The sequence below is a fragment of the Balaenoptera physalus genome (assembly GCF_965194825.1).
Source record: "Balaenoptera physalus genome assembly, chromosome: X".
Taxonomy (NCBI): domain Eukaryota; kingdom Metazoa; phylum Chordata; class Mammalia; order Artiodactyla; family Balaenopteridae; genus Balaenoptera; species Balaenoptera physalus.
In genome coordinates this window covers 55,622,158-55,639,641 of record NC_138903.1, presented here as the reverse complement: position 1 = coordinate 55,639,641, position 17,484 = coordinate 55,622,158, and the positions used below count along the sequence as shown (strand labels likewise).

General features: G+C 43.2%; 1 protein-coding gene across 1 annotated transcript in view; it reads right to left on the bottom strand.

Moving 5' to 3' along the window:
* Nucleotides 1-12,076: 12,076 nt before the first annotated feature.
* Nucleotides 12,077-17,484, bottom strand: part of MSN (moesin) — a 65,389-nt gene continuing 59,981 nt past the window's right edge. The window contains exons 11-13 of the mRNA XM_082444961.1: nucleotides 16,591-16,683; nucleotides 15,097-15,321; nucleotides 12,077-14,252 (exon numbers count right to left, since the gene is read on the bottom strand). Coding sequence (XP_082301087.1) covers nucleotides 14,088-14,252; nucleotides 15,097-15,321; nucleotides 16,591-16,683 — 483 coding nt within the window. The 3' untranslated portion in view covers nucleotides 12,077-14,087. The remainder of the gene's footprint in view (nucleotides 14,253-15,096; nucleotides 15,322-16,590; nucleotides 16,684-17,484) is intronic.

Sequence of the window (17,484 nt, the reverse complement as noted above, 5' to 3'; positions counted from 1 at the left end):
CGCTCTGACCACTAGATGCAAGTATTTTTTTTTTGGAGTATAGTTGATTTACAATGTTGTGTTAGTTTCTGGTGTAATTAAAGTGATTTAGTTACATATATATGTATACATATATATCTGTATACATATGTGTATATATATATATATTCTTTTTTATATTCATTTCCATTATAGTTTATTACAAGATATTTAATATAGTTCCCTGTGCTATACAGTAGGACCTTGTTGTTTATCTATTTTATATATAGTAGTTTTTATCTGCTAATCTCAAACTCCCAATTTATCCCTCCCCCACACTCTTTCCCCCTTGGTGCACCATAAATTTGTTTTCTGTGTCTGTGAGTCTGTTTCTATTTTGCAACTAAGTTCATTTGTATCATATTTTAGATTCCACATATAAGTGATATCACATGGTATTTGTCTTTCTCTGTCTGACTTACTTCACCAGCATGACGATCTCTAGGTCCTTCCATGTTGCAGCAAATGGCATTATTTCATTTTTTTGTTTATGGCTGAGTAGTATTCCATTTTGTGTGTTTGTGTGTGTGTGTGTGTGTGTGTATTATATATATATATCACATCTTCTTTATCCATTCATCTGCTGATGGACATTTAAGTTGCTTCCATGTCTTGGCTTTTGTAAATTGTGCTGCTATGAACATTGAGGTACATGTATCCTTTTGAATTAGAGTTTTCTCTGGATATATGCCCAGGAGTGGGATTGCTGGATCAAGGCAACTTTTCAGTGTTTTAAGGAACCTCCATACTGTTTTCCATAGTGGATGCACCAATTTACATTCCCACCAACAGTGTAGGAGGGCTCCCTTTTCTCCACACCCCCTCCAGAATTTATTATTTGTAGACTTTTTAATGATGGCCATTCTGACTGGTGTGAAGTGATACCTCATTGTAATTTTGATTTTCGTTTCTCTAATAATTAACGATGTTGAGTAGAAATAAGTAATTTAGGATGTGACTTTGGTCAAGTCACTTCTCCTCTCAGCTTCATCTTCCTCATCTGTATAATGGGGGTTGAGTTGGGTTGGGTTGGGGAAACTGGAAGCAAAGGTGTTGGACCACATGATATCAAAGATCTTGTAGACCACTGACATTTTCTACGGCTCAGGTGTTATGAATATATTCCTCATGGTCATGCTCCTTTGGGATGCTTGGTATTGAATGAGATAGGTAATAAAAAAGGTCATCTGCCAGAAAGACAGATGATTTCTTTCCCTCCAGACATACAGGCTGAGAGCAGGGCATCAGTGAGACCAGAGAGTGGATACGGGGCTCTGGGCTAGGTGCTGACTGGGGAACTGCACAATTTGGGACATAGATCATGGGGCAGACAACTTGTGTACATTTTCCCTATCAAAATGTCTTCTTTTAGGCATCATTTCCAAAACTTATCTAATACTTGCAATCACTTGGAGTGGGAGTTCTTTCAATTACAAATTGCCAGGCATCTCCCTTGAATATTCTGAACCAACATATTTGGGGTGGGATTGATTCCTCCAAAGTTGGATGGTCCCTCATATGTGGCACAGACCTTTTACCAAAGGGTCCTCAGCTGAGACTAACATCCATCAAAAGTGATAGTAACAAATCTTAAAGAATAGAAAGGAAATAAGTACAGAAATCATGAATAGGAAATAAACAGCCAAGCTTCTTAAGTATAGTATACATTGATTGATTTGCGCATATTAAAGAATCCTTGCATCCCTCAGATAGTTCCCAGCTGATCATGGTGTATAATCCTTTTAATATGTTGTTGGATTTGGTTTGCTAGGATTTTTGCATCAATGTTCATCAGTGATATTGGCGTGTAATTTTCTTTTTATGTGATATCTTTGGTTTTGGTAGCAGGGTGATGGTGGCCTTGTATAATGACCTTGGGAGTGTTCCTTACTCTGCAATTTTTTAGAAGACTTTCAGAAGGATTCGGGTTAACCCTACTCTAAATGTTTGGTAGAATTCAACTGTGAAGCCATCTGGTCCTGGACTTTTGTTTGTTGGAAGATTTTTAATCACAGTTTCAATTTCAGTATATGTGATTGGTGTGTTCATATATTCAGTTTCTTCCTAGTTCAGTCTTGGAAGGTAGGACCTTTCTAATAATTTGTCCTTTCTTCTATGTTGTCCATTTTATTGTCATACAGTTGCTTGTAGTAGTCTCTCATGATCCTTTGTATTTCTGTGGTGACAGTTGTAACTTCTCCTTTTTCATTTCTAATTTTATTCATTTGAGTCCTCTCCCTTTTTTTCTTGATGAGTCTAGCTAAGGCTTATCAATTTTATTTATCATCACAAAGAACCACCTTTTAGTCATTGATCTTTGCTACTGTTTTCTTCATCTCTGTTTTATTTCTGCTCTGATCTTGATGATGTTTTTCTTCTACTAACTTTAGGTATTGCTTCTTCTTCTTTCTCCAGTTGCTTTAGGTGTAAGGTTAACTTGTTTATTTTAGATTTTTCTTATTTCCTGAGGTAAGACTGTACTGCTATAAACTTCCCTCTTAGAACTGCTTTTGCTGTTTCCCATACATTTTCATTCGTTGTGTCTTGGTTGTCATTTGTCTCTGGGTATTGTTTTTATTTCCTCTTTGATTCCTTCAGTGACCCATTAGTTGTTCAGTAACATATTATTTAGCCTCCATGTGTTTGTGTTTTTTACAATGTTTTTCCCTGTAATTGATTTCTAATCTCATAACATTGTGGTCAGAAAAGATGCTTGATATGATTTCAATTTTTTTAAATTTACTGAGACTCGATTTGTTACCCAATATGTGATCTATCCTGAAGAATGTTCTGTGTGCACTTGAGATGAAAGTGTATTCTGTGCTTTCGATGGAATGTGCTATAAATAGCAATTAAGTCTATCTGGTCTAATATGTCATTTAAGGCTTGTGTTTCCTCTTTAATTTTCAGTCTGGATGATCTGTCCATTTGTGTCAGTGGGGTGTTAAATTCCCCCACTATTATTGTGTTACTTTTGATTTCCCCTTTTATGGCTGTTAGCATTTGCCTTATATATTGAGGTGCTCCCATGTTGTGTACATATATATTTACAATTGTTATGTCTTCTTCTTGGATTGACCCCTTGATCATTATGTAGTGTCCTTCCTTGTCTCTTGTAACAGTCTTTATTTTAAAGTTTATTTTGTCTAATATGAGTATTGCGACTCCAGCTTTCTTTTGACTTCTATTTGCATGGAATATCTTTTTTCATCCACTCACTTTCAGTCTGTATGTGTCCCTAGGTCTGATGCGGGTCTCTTGTAGACAGCATATATATGGGTCTTGTTTTTGTATCCATTCAACTAGTCTGTGTCTTTTGTTTGGAGCATTTAATCCGTTTACATTTAAGGTAATTATCAATATGTATGTTCCTATTTCCATTTTCTAATTGTTTTGGCTTTGTTTTTGTAGGTCTTTTTTCTTCCCTTCCTCTTTTGTTCTCTTCTCTTGTGGTTTGATGACCATCTTTTTGTATTTGGGTTGCTTTTCCTTTTTTGTGTGTGTATCTATTTTAGTTTTTGGGTTGCATTTCCCATGAAGTTTTGATATAGCAGTCTATACATATACAAGGTTGTTTTAAGTTGCTGGTCTCTTAATTTCAAATGCAATTCCCATTTTCTGCATTTGTACTCACCTCTTCTCATGGTTGCTCATTTTGGTATCATATTTGTGTATGGATGATTTCCTGCTTTTACTGTATGTTTGCTTTTACCAGTGAGCTTTCCCATTTGTGATTTTCTCGTTTATAGTTGTGGCCTTTTTTTTTTCCCCTTGCTAGAGAGGTTCCTTTAGCATTTGTTGTAAAGCTGGATTGGATGTGCAGAATTCTCTTAGCTTTTTTTTTGTCTGTAAAGCTTTTGACTTCTCCATCGAATCTGAATGAGAGCCTTGCTGGGTAGAGTATTCTTGGTTGTACATTTTTCTCTTCCATCACTTTAAACATATCATGCCACTCCCTTCTGGTCTGCAGAGTTTCTGCTGAAAAATCAGCTGATAGCCTTATGGAGATTCCCTTATATTGTGTTTGTTGCTTTTCCCTTGTTGCTTTTAATATTTTTTCTTTGTATTTAATTTTTGTTTGTTTGATTAATATGTGTCTCAGCATGCTCCTCCTTGGGTTTATCCTGTATGGGACTCTCTGGGTTTCCTGGATCTGGGTGACTATTTCCATATTAGGGAAGTTTTAGACTACAATCTCTTCAAATATTTTCTCAGACACTTTTCTCTTTCTCTTCTTCTGGGATCTCTATAATTCGAATGTTGGTGTGTTAAATGTTGTCCCAGAGGTCTCTGAGACTGTGCTCATTTCTTTTCATTCTTTTTTTTAATTCTCTTCTGTGGCAGTGATTTCCACCATTCCATCTTCCAGCTCACTTATCTGTTCTTCTGCCTCAGTTATTCTGCTATTGATTCCTTCTAGTTTATTTTTCATTTCAGTTATTTTATTGTTCATCTCTGTTTGTTTGTTCTTCAAGGTCTTTGTTAAACATTTCTTGTATTATCTTCTTAATCTGTGCCTCCATTCTTTTTCTGAGATCTTGTATCATCTTTACTATCATTACTCTGAATTATTTTTCAGGTAGTTTGCCTATCTCCTCTTCATTTAGTTGTTCTTGTAGGTTTTTATCTTGCTCTTTCATCTGCAACATATTTCTCTGTCTTCTCATTTTGTCTAGCTTACTGTGTTTGTGGTCTCCTTTCCACAGGCTGCAGAATCGTAGTTCCTCTTTCTTCTGTCGTCTGCCCCCTGGTGGGTGAGATTTGTCTAGGGGCTTGTGCAGGCTTCCTGGTGGGAGGGTCTGGTGCCTCCCCTCCTGTGAGTGGAGCTGGGTCTTGTCCCTGTGGTTGGCAGGGCAATGTCAAGTGTTGTGTTTTGGGGTGTCTGTGAGCTTAGTACAACTTTAGGCAACCTGTCTGCTGATGGGTGGGGCTGTGTTTCTGTCTTGCTGGTTGTTTGGCCTGAGACGTTCCAGCACTGGAGCCTGCTGTCTGTTGGGTGGGGCCAGCTCTTGGTGTAGAGATGGGTACCTCTGGGAGAGCTCACAGTGATTAATATTGCCTGGGGCCTCCACTACCTATCCCCTTGCCACCACAGTGAGCTACATCTAACCCCGCCTCTCCAGGAGATGCTCCAAGACCCCTAGGTAGGTCTAGACCTGTGTTCCTATGGAAGTGCTGCTTTTTGCTGGGTTTCACTGTACGTGAAGCCTTGTGTGTGCTCTCCAAGAGGAAATGTCCCTGTGTAGCCTGCATATGCATGGGGTTAATTTTTTTTTTTTTTTTGGTTCAAGGGCTCCTTTTAGTATGGATGACTGCCACCTCTTTCCTCAGTGTATGCTGGTCATTATTCCCTTGATAGGGTGTTTGACTGGTGTCTTGGTGACCAGAGCCTGCCCTGGATATTGAGCGGGGCTTCCCCTTTGCTGTGTGGTTGTCACTGCCCTGTCAGGGACAGTGTCTGCTCCTTAGTTTTTGGAGTAGTGGCCCCCAGTTCTGTTTCTTTACTGTATTTCTGATCTGCATTGCAAGGTAGGTGGGATTGGAGCACCCCCACTGGGAGAGAAGGCACTGAGAATTCTTCCTGTGGAGCTGTTCAACTGTGCGTGTGCTCTGTTGTGTCCCCTTTCACCCATTGTGCTGGCTCACAAAGTATACTGTTGTCCGGACTGGTCTCAGTCCTTTCACCATAGGTATGTTGGCAATTGGCTCTGGTGTCTCTCAGGCACTCTTTCACCAGGCCACCAGTGCAGAATCACTGTGGTCAGGTCCCAGGACTTCAGTAATCATGTACCTGGACCTGCTATGGGAGCTATAGAAGTAGCTCAGATTCTGGCCTGGCCCAACCTCCATGTGTACATGCCCACAAATCCCACATCTGCTAAAGCCAGACCCATCTCAGCTGCAGGAGCACTTGTCTGTTCGGATGTTGTGCAGGTGCTGAATTTAGGAAGCCTTTAGCAGAGTTATAACTCCACCATTCACACTGGTGGGAGGAGAGATTTCAGCTCTCCTTCCTTAGTCACACCACCCCTGGAACTCAGCTGTGGTTTCAGTCTCACCTCTGCATGTGGGCCACCCACTGGCATCTGCTCCAAAGTCTGCCAGAGCACACAAGCCTGTCAGGTGGGAGGGAGCTGCGAAGGCGATGGGGCAAGCGGGCTGCCCAGGAAGGAGGGAGCAGAGGCAGAAATCGGGGCTAGCATGTTGCCCAGGTGGGGAGGGTCAGAGGAGGCGATGGCTGTGGTTGGTCGTGTAAGCCTACTCCGGTGGGACCCCTCCCTAGTGCCCATGGAGGCAGGGGTCGGCACCTGAGGGCAGAAGCTGCAATGGTGGCCCCACCCTTTGCACCTCACACAACAATGGTGCTTTGCTTCTATGGTGGTCCGGGCTTCCTCCATAAGCACTCCTGTTTGCAGATTTCCTTACTCCCATCCCCTCAGGCTGTCTCTTCACAGCCAACAGCAGTCCCCTCCCCACGTCTCCAAACCCCACGTTCCAGCACCCATCCCCCTTGTGCACTGGCAGACACCCATCTCAGCCTGAGCTGTGCAGAGCTGTGGCACAGACCATCTGTGTAGGTCTCACTCTGTCCTGCCTGCCACATACCGATTGCTGTGCTCTCCTCCAAGCCCCCGAAGCTCCCCTTCTGTCCCAGCTGATCTCCTCACCAGTGAGGGGCCTTCCCCAGATGCGGAAACCTCTCCTCTTCTTTAGCTCTCCCCCAACCAGGGGCGCAGGTCCCGTCCCACTTCCTTTCCTCTTCCTTTTCCCTTCTTCTTTCTTTTGGCCTACCTGGTTATGTGGGGACATTTCTTGTCCTTTTAGGTGTCTGAGGTCCTCTGTTAGTGTTCAGCAGGTGCTCTGTAAGAATAGTTCCATTTGTAGATTTATTCTTGCTGCATTTGTGGGAAGAGATGAACTCCATATCCTCCTACTCCTCCACCATCTTGACCTCCCTCTTTGCCATTTTAATTACAATGTGTCTTGGTGTTGTCCTCTTTGGGTTGATCCTGTTTGGGACTCTGTGCTTTCTAGACCTGGGTGCCTGTTTCCTTTCCCAAGTTAGGTAAGTTTTCAGCTATTATGTCTCCAATATGTTCCCTGTACATCTCTCTCTCTCTCTCTCTCTCTCTCTCTCTCTCTCTCTCCTCCTTCTGCGACCCCTATAATGCAAAAATTAGTATGCTTGATTTTGTCCTTGAGGTGTCTTAAACTATCCTAATTTTTTTAAATTCATTTTTCTTTTTTCTGTTCAGCTTTGGTAATTTCAACTACTTTGCCTTCCAGTTTGCTGATTCATTCTTCTGTATCCTCTAATCTACTGTTGATTCATTCTAGTGTAATTTTTATTTCAATTATTGTATTCTTCAGCTATGTTTGGTTCTTTCTCTGTATTTTCTATTTGTTAAGATTCTCTGTCTGTTCATTCATTCTTCTCCCAAGTTCATTAAGCATTTATGATTGTTACCTTGAACTCCTTTTTGGGTAGGTTATTTATCTCCATTTATTTTCTTTTTCTGAGATTATGTCTTGTTCTTTCATTTGGAACATAGTACTCTGTCTCTTCGTTTTGCCTAATTTTCTCTGTTTATTTCTATGTATTATGTAGGTCTGTTACATATTCTGATCTTGGAGAAGTGGCCTTATGTAGGAGACATCCTATGAGGCCCAGAAGCATATTCTCCTCTGGTCACCAGAGCTATATGCTCTAGTGGTAACTTCCATGTTGGTTGCATGGGCCCTTCTCTGTGGCAAGGCTTACTACTGTGGTTGTGCTGGTAGGTGAAGATGGCCACCAGCCCAGTTGACTGCCAGGCCCTGTCTCATGTGATGGTCACTGGCCCACTGGCTCACTGGCAGGCAGGGCTGGTCCTGGTGCAGCTGGCTGCAGGGCCCAGAGGGCTCAGGGTTGGTGCTGGCCCACTGGTGGTGAGTAAGCCTCCGGCACTTGTAGGTTAGAAAGAGGACTCCAAAATAGTGCTTGCCAGCATGAGTGTCCTCACAGTAAAATGAGTTCCCCAAAATGGCTACCGCCAGCATCTCCATCCCCAGAGAGATTCTCAATTGCTGTCTCTCTCTCTGGGAGGCTCTCTAAGATCATCAGTGTGTCTGACCCAGGCTCCTTTCAAATTACTGCCTCTGCACTGGGGCTTGGAGCATGTAAAATTGTTAATAGCAGAGTCTCTGTTTCCTCTGGCTCTCCGATATGTAAGCCCTGCTGGCCTCAAAGCCAGATGTTCTGAAGGTTTGCTTTCCTGGGGCAAGACTCCTGGGCTGGGAAGCCTGATGTGGGGTTCAGACCCCTTGCTCCTTGGGGAGAACTATGCAATTGTCATTATCTTCCCATTTGTGGGTTGCACACCTGGAGGTGTGGGTCTTGACTATACCATGTCCCTGCCCCTCCCACTCATCTTGTTTTGGTTCCTTTTAAAAATCTTTAGTTGTGGAAAATCTTTTCTGCTAGTCTTCAGATCATTCTCATAGATAGTTGCTCTGTAAATAGTTTTGATTTTGGTGTGTCCATTGGAGGAGGTGAGCTCAGGGTCTTTCTAATCCACCATCTTGGCCACACCTTCTATAGCTGTTTAATTTCTCTGTGCCTTAGTTTCCTTCCTCATCTATAATGAGGTAATAAAAGTATTTACCTCATGGAAGCATAATGAGTATGATTTAATATATAGAGAGAGCTTAGAACAGTATCTGTCATATAAGAAGTCATATGTTTTATTTATTGTAGGTGTGTATGTGTTGGGAGTTGGGGACTAATTTAGATAGGGTAGGAAAGGAAGGACTCCATGAATTGGGACCTGAACAATTAGGAGCCAGCCATTGGAACAGCATTGCAGATAGTGGGACAGTTAAAGGCCTTGATACTAGAATGAGCTTAGAATATAAAAGGAACAAAAATAAGGACCATGACCAACCTGGTAGGAGAATCTGAGCAAAGAAGATGAGAAGGGTATAGGGGTTTCTAGCAGGTGGCTGGCAGCAGAGGGTAGAAAGGTAGACAGGAGATCTAGTGAGGAAGCCATGACAATCGTGCCAGCACCAGAGGAGGAGTAAGGAGATGCAGCATTAAAAGTTATTTAGGGAGCAGGATTAAAGGCAGGAGGACTGGGAACAGGGTCATGGTAAGACGAGAGGGAATTGTCAAGGAAAATATCCAGGTTCTTATTTTGGAAAAATGAGTAGATAGTGGTGCCACCAAGTGAGAGGGGAACGGATGAGGATAAGCAGAGTAGGGTGACAATATAGAGAATATATTTGCTTATTAGACATTCTGAATTTGAGGCTCCAAGAAATATTTAAATCTTGTCTCTGTCACTCCAAGCTGTGTGACCTTTGACAATTTATTTATCCTCTCTGTGCCTTAGTTTCCTCATCTGTAATAATTGGCCTTGACTCAGAGATGTGAAAATAACATGAAGAACTATAAAGCACATTGAAGAGTGTCTGACATACAGTAAGTGCTTAGTAAACATTAATTATAATTACAATTATTATTACAAAGCCATGAGCAAATCTGAGATGTTGAGGGGCTGGGAAGGATCTACTATGTCTAGAATGTAAAGTGCTGGGGGGAGATAGATGATGATGAATAGTGGAAGAAAAGACAAGTCAAATTCTGAAGAGTCATGAATGCTCCCTAAGCTAAGCAAGGTAATGGATGTTCTCAAAGAGCAACAGGCTTGGAGCCCTCCATTTCAGCTCTAGAAAAAGATCTAGAAGTAGTGTAGCCTATTTTCTTAAGATCTTGACTAAAGGCTTCAAGAAACATCACCTATGCACAGATATGTAAATGTGGGATGGGGAGATATCTTTAGGAAGAGGATTGGAAACAAAGCAGCTAAGACAGTAAGGGTGCCCCATGGTAGACTGTGTACAGGTCTGGGGCAGATACAGGAGATAGTTCAAGGCTAAGTCCTGCTATTGGGACTGTGGACAAGTACCTTTGATCCTTGAGCTTCAGTTTCCCACTCTATAGAATGGGGAGAAAGGATTAGATCCAGGAATCTCTCTGGTCCCTTCCTGATCAGATATTATAATTAAGGGATATAGTAAAGCAAGCAATGGAGCACTACTCCTGGATGGCAGAGAAGGCCTGACCTAGGCCTTGAAGGCCCACCGAAGAGTCAGGAAGCAAGTTCTAGGCCCCTATTTGCCTGACTGCTTGTGTGACCTTAGACAAGTCTCTTATCTCTCAGGAAATTATTTGTCTAGTCTGGACTCCAGTGGCTCTCAAAGTGTGGCCCCTGGAACAGCAGCATCAATGCAAATTCTCAGGTTCCACTTCAGACCCACTGAATCAGAGACTCTGGAGGTGGAGTCTAGTAATCTGTTTTAAGCAGCCCACAAAGTGATTCCAATAGACAGTAAAATTTGAGAACCATTATTCTAGATATTTTCAAACTTTTGCAGCGAGGGAACCCCCCCTTTATCTTTTCTTTTTCATGGATTTGTAATTTACATACACCTTGATGAATTTTTACATGTTTATACCCTGTATCCACCACCCAAACCAATTGTATTTCCATGACTTCAGGTTTCCTTGTGCCACTTTCCAGTCAATCCCTCCCACCCCAGCTCCAGACAACCATGCCTGCTCTAGAGCTTGACATAAATGGAATTATATGTTCTCTTTTGTGTCTACTTTTTTTTCTGTACAAGATATTACCTGTGAGATTCATTCATATTGTTGTGTCAGTAGTTGTTTTTTCTTTAATTTCTACTGCTGAGCAATATACCATTGTATGAATATACTATAGTTTTGTCCATTCTCTAGTTGATGAATATTTGTGTTGTTTTTAGATTTGGAGCTATTGCAAATAGTACTGCTACGTCTTTTGGTGGACAGAAGCACTCATTACTCTTGGATATATACCCAGGAGTACCACCACCCCTTTTAAAAATTAAATCTTTTTCTTTTGAGATCACTGTAGATTCACATGCAGTTATAAGATAAATAATACAAAGAGATCTCATGTACACTTTATTCACTTTCCACCAATGGTAATATCTTGTAAACTATGGTATAACATCACAACCAAGATATTAATATTGACACAATCAAGATAGAGTATCACTGCAAGGATCTCTCATGTTACTCTCTTATATATCCAGATCTACTTCTCAGATGGCTTCCCCCCACTTCCTTAACTGCTGGAAACCTACACTTTGGAATCATTAAATACATTGATACCTGTGTCCCACTACTAGAGATTATAATTTGATCTGAGGATGTGGTCTAGGCTTTGGAATCTTTAAGATTCTAATATGCAGACAAGTTTGAGAGCCACTGCCTCAAAGGGTTGTCGTAAGGATTTAAAGCTCACAGAATACATACTTACTTTTCCTTGCAAGTATTGGCTCACCAAGAAGGGAGCTGGTAAGTGAGAGAGTATGCGAGGTCCAAGACGGCCTGGAAGGCTGATCTGGGTCTCAGTTTCCTCGTCTGTAAAACTGGGATAACCATATCTAGGCTACAAAATTGCCATGTTTTATAAACCATAAAGTACATCTTTTGTACATACATATACTAGTCTCCATTCTTACTTCATACTCCACTCCTTACTACCTTTTGCAACAGGGCTCAAGGTAATTTCTCTGACCTTCACTGGCACTGCAATAAGTGAGGATAATAGGAGGTGAGCAAGCCTGGAGGCCTTCCTGAAAAGAGGTGGGATAGGGCCTGACCACCCCAGGGGGAGTCCAGAGATATAAACCACCCCCCACAAGCAGCCCCAAAGCCCCAATGCCAAACAAGCCCAGGAACATCATATGGTCAATACAGGGCCCATCTACACCAGAAAAAAATGGCCTAGGGCTATGGAAAGGACACAGGCTATTAAGTCATACAGTCCTGTGCCATTGGGCAGTTATTCTACTTTTTCAAGTCCATTTCCTCCTCTATAAAACGAGGATAGTCATATCCACTCTCCATAGGACTGAAGTGAGAATGAAATGAGACCAGGGGTAGGAAAGTGGTCCACAGAGTGCAAATTACAGTGAAGTATCTTACAGCCACCCACTCATGCCACAAAGAAAGATCAAGTCACAGTGAAGTCTTCCTAGATTTTATTGGCACTGAAATAGAACATTGGTTAAGCATAAACCCCTCCGAAAACAAATTTTAAAAACCCCAAAAATACACACACAAAAAAACTGAATATAAAATCTAACCTTTTTCCCCAGCTTCCCTGGGGCGGGGGGTACTACCTTTAAGGCAGCTAGATTGCCCCACAATTCCAGGTTTGAATTTAGCCAATATAGGGCATATCACCAAGAGAGTGTCAATATAATTCACAGCAATGCACATAAGACTCCGCAAGGTCAAGCAGGAGGCAAGGGGAGGGAGGGATCAAAGCCATGGACTCTGGGCTAGGGGCACTGCATGGAAGGACAGTAGGGCCCCTTGGGGAATGAACGCTGAGGAGAAGGCAAAAAAAGGAACAATAAAACCAAATACCAAGAACCTTAAAAAAGGATTGTATGACCTATAGTGACAGGTGATATCACTAATACTGAAAGCTTCCTACATTAATTTTTCTGGCAAAATATTCTTTTACAATATAGTATATGCTTCCTAGGTGTAGGGGTGGCAAGGGAATGAGGCCAAAACGATCCTGTCCCAACACTAATATCTTCTAAGGGTGCATTAGCAAGAAACACAGAAATCAATATTGAGTTAGATGCCACTAAAATATATAATACTGGTGGAAAGAAAAAGAGCACACATGAGACAGAGAGGAGGAGGAGGCTGCTCCTGGGTTAAAAGAAAGAGGTGGGGGGTGTGAAAAGGACCAGGCCAGAGCCCCTAACAGCTCTCTGGTTTACAGCTCCAAGGGATAGCACAGCTGGTGGCAAGACCTGGGTTAGAGGTTTATTAAACAGAGGCAGGACCCAATCACCACCTTGGAGAGGTGTAAACTGTAGGATCTGGGCCACAAGCTTCTCTCACCATACTCAGCTTCTTCCACCCACTCACCAATTGAGCCAACTGACATCAAGATCCAGGGCTCACCAAACCAAGGCCTTAATGGCCCTGAAACAGGAGCTGTGGTCCAAGTAACTCTGAAGGGAGAAGTGGTCTGGGACCCCTGGCAGGTAAAATACTGAAGCCACGTGTGAATATTTCCTCCCTTTAGCAAGAGTTCTGGATGGGGCTGGCTGGGTTTGGGGGTAACCATCCCTACTGTTCTACCTGGAGGGGGTTTGGGGATTGGAGTGGGGAGGGGCAGATCCTAAGAGGGGAAGAGGAACACAGAATAATAAGTAAGGGATATCTCTGCCCATAGAGCTCACTTGAAACAAGTCTAGGCTCCCATAAGGCATAGGGGCAGATCCTCTACCCAATCTTTTCTGAACAGAATGGCCAACAGCCTTCCAGGATGTTGGTGAAGCCTCTTGCAGGCACTGTCTCCCCCATATCACCCTGAAGAGAAACTGAGTCCCTGAACTCAGGGACAAGGTTTACTGGGACTGAGTTTGTAACAGGCCCAATCCGGGAGGTAGAGAGAAGAATGAGTGAACATCTTTTTAGCCTCCGATCATTACAAAGCCTAAACAACCCTAGAAGGAATGGACACTGGGAGGCCTAATCCTAGGGCAGTTGACATCCTAGAGCATACAGCCAAGTCTCCACCTCCTTCTCTAAACCCTGTGATGTTCCAATTCTGCAAATCACAGGACCATGAAGAGGAAGGCAGTGGTGGGGGCCAGTTTTCAACATACTACACTTGACTCCTGCAGAGCAACAGTAAATGTGGGGGTATTTCCCAAATCAAGTGGGAAGTGCCTCTGAGCTGAGAAAGTGATCTCTTCTAGCAAGCTAGATCACCTGGGATAGAGGAAAAAGAGGGTCCCATCATCACCACAGTGGGCCGTCTCTCTGCCTAGGGAAGTGAGTGAGGGCTGAGGGGCTAGGTTTGGTCCCATGGCTGTACTGAATGCTTGGCATGACTCCTGGGCTGCTCTAGTTAGTGGCTCCAGCACAGTGTGAGTTAGGCAAGAGTGTAGGAGTGTGGGGGCAAGGAAGAAGGGAGGAGGGGTCCCTAGAGGCTGGGTGCCCATTACATGGACTCAAACTCATCAATGCGCTGCTTAGTATTGCCCTGCCGGATCTGGCGCAGGGTCTTGTATTTGTCTCGACCCAGTCGCATGTTCTCAGCATGAATCATGTCATTAGCAGTCTTCTTGGACTCATCACGGGCATTGGCCAGCTCTGAAGTGAGGGCCTGTGAGGGTGCAAGGGGATAAGGGGTTAATGGCTTCCTCTCATTTTACCTCCCCTCGTTAATCAGATGTATTTCCTGATTTATTTCCTTCTTACCTTCCTCCCACCCTCTCCACTACCTTTCTCTCTCAACCCCCACCCCTGCCCCCCTCTTTATACACACAAACACAGACACACACATTTTTTGAGAGCCATTTCCAGCCCTGTTAGAACTGCAGTGGGGCAAGAATTTAAAAAAACAAAACAAAAAAACCAAAACACCAACTTAGCAGATCAACTGATGACAGAATCCTGAGAGTAGAACAATACACCAAAGATTCAAGTAGGAATTGTGACAACTAAGTATTTTCTGAATATGAGGTACATGGAATATGGGTGGAGGACGGTGCAAAAAAACAAAAAAAAAAAAAAAAGGAAGAGGCGGTCCAGGCTCTGATTAATAAGTGAGAGGTGGGACTTCCCTGGTGGCACAGTGGTTGAGAATCCGCCTGACAATGCAGGGGACATGGGTTCGAGCCCTGGTCCGGGAAGATCCCACATGCCACGGAGCAACTAAGCCCATGTGCCACAACTACCGAGCCTGCGTGCCACAGCTAGAGAAAGCCCATGTGCAGCAATGAAGACCCAACACAGCCAAAGATAAATAAATAAATTTATAAAATAAATAAATAAATAAAAAATAAATAAGTGAGAGGTGCCCTCCCTGAAAGTTCTCACTGAGAAATGCTCAAGCTCCCACACAGCACTGAGACAGGCTCCTCTACTGCTCCCGTGCCCGGATGATCTAGGGAAGGCCATGGGCTAATAAGTCAATACACATGGTCTCCATGACCATGCCTCGATACCTTCAGGTGCTTCTGCACACGCTCATTCTTCTCTGCCTCAGTGGTACGTTCCTCCTCGCTGCGATCCTTGGCCATGGCATCAGCCCGCAGTTCGGCGCTGGCCTCTGCACCGTTCTCATCCTGCTCATCCTGCTCATTCTCGGCAGGCTCTGCCACATGAGGCGTGCTCATGGCAGTCTTCAGCTCTGCACGGGTCTTCTCCAAGTCTTCTTGTACCATCTGAGCCTGTCCAGTAACAGAGGAAGAGAAGGACTGGCAGTCAGACCAGGCTAACTTGCGGCATCCCTATGTGTGCCTAGAATGGCCCAGCAGAAAGCAGGCACCAGGTAGGCCAAGTCACTTTGTCTGACTGATCCTGAATTCCTTCAGCTGTATAATAGGAGTAATTGTACCAAATTCCCTGGGGGTATTGGAGAATTCTGGGAAGTATTTGAGAAAGCCTTGAGCTCCTTCTCCCATGACACCCACTGTCAAGGAAGGATGGAAGCGTGAAGAAACCCAAATCCTCACATCGGTCAGAATGGCCATCATCAAAAAATCTGCAAACAATACATGTTGGAGAGGGTGTGGAGAAAAGGGAACACTCTTGCACTGTTGGTGGGAATGTAAATTGATACAGCCACTATGGAGAACAGTATGGAGGTTCCTTTAAAAACTAAAAATAGAACTACCATACGACCCATGCAATCCCACTACTGGGCATATACCCTGAGAAAACCATAATTCAAAAAGAGTCATGTACCAAAATGTTCATTGCAGCTCTATTTACAATAGCCAGGACATGGAAGCAACCTAAGTGTCCATCATCGGATGAATGAATAAAGAACATGTGGCACATATATACAATGGAATATTACTCAGCCATAAAAAGAAATGAAATTGAGTTATTTGCAGTGAGATGGATGGACCTAGAGTCTGTCATACAGAGTGAAGTAAATCAGAAAGAGAAAAACAAATACCGTATGCTAACACATATATATGGAATCAAAAAAAAATGGTTCTGAAGAACCTAGGGGCAGAACAGGAATAAAGACACAGACGTAGAGAATGGACTTGAGGACACGGGGAGGGGGAAGGGTAAGCTGAGAAGAAGTGAGAGAGTGGCGTGGACATATATACACTACCAAATGTAAATAGATAGCTAGTGGGAAGCAGCCGCATAGCACAGGGAGATCAGCTCGGTGCTCTGTGACCACCTAGAGAGGTGGGATAGGGAGGGTGGGAGGGAGACGCAAGAGGGAGGAGATATGGGGATATATGTATATGTATAGCTGATTCACTTTGTTGTAGAGCAGAAACTAACACATCATTGTAAAGCAATTATACTCCAATGAAGATGTTAAAAAAAATTTTTTTTAAATAAAAAATAAAATAAAAGATACTTCCAGGTATTATCTTTAAAAATAAATAAATAAATAAAAGAATCTAAGGAACTGGAGCCTATGCATATGATACCCCATCCCACACTGCTTTGTCCTGGGCACTGTATCTTACCTTCTGCTGCCATTCCACAGCCTCACTCTCCTTTTTCTGTCGGGCCATCTCCAGCTGGGAGATCCGAGCTGTCAGCTCTGCCATTTCCAAGGCCTGTGGATCAATTGGAAGCTTATGAGAGGTGGGCCTTCTGGTCCTCAGGCCCCAGGTGTCTTCAACCCCAGATCCCCTGAGAACTAACAGGGGACTTGCTGCTCCACTTGCTTGCTGCTCTGGAGGCTCTTTTTACCACACTTCCTCCAGGAAGCCCAGAGGAACACTCTTATTCTCAGATCTACTATAGCACCCTATTAACTCCAAACTATTTCCTTATAAGTCAGAGCTCCCTGCCTAGACTATAGACCTGAGGACAAACAATGTGTCATCTCTGGCTCTTCCTCATCTCTCTCTCTCCCTCTCTCCCTCTTGGTATTGCCAATTGCACAGTTAGGGCCTCAGTAAAGCTTTGGAGATCACTGTGTCACTGCCTGAAGTGGCAGACCCTTTCCTGTTATCCTACAATGCTCAGGGCTCCACTAAGATTCTTCCCAGGACAAGTATAGGAATGACACTCAAGTGTCACAAAGTGATCTGAAGAAGGGAATAAAGCTTATGTACGCCCTCACACTTTGGGCAAATCTCCCAGAGGACGTTTCCCCCTGAGAATTAGGTTTTAGGTTCCTGCACTCCCACTCCAAATGGTACAGGGGGAGAGCATATGTCAAGGATTTTGGGACACAGGTTCTTAATTTCTGAGTCACAGAACCCTTGGAAATTGTGCTGAAAGTATAGATGCTCACCCTTCTCCCCTAAAAAATGTATAGACACACAGTTTTACATGTGATTTTAGGGAGCAAACCTTTAAAAGAGAGGCAGAAATGACTTCTCATTCTTACTCAGTCACAACAGTGTGAC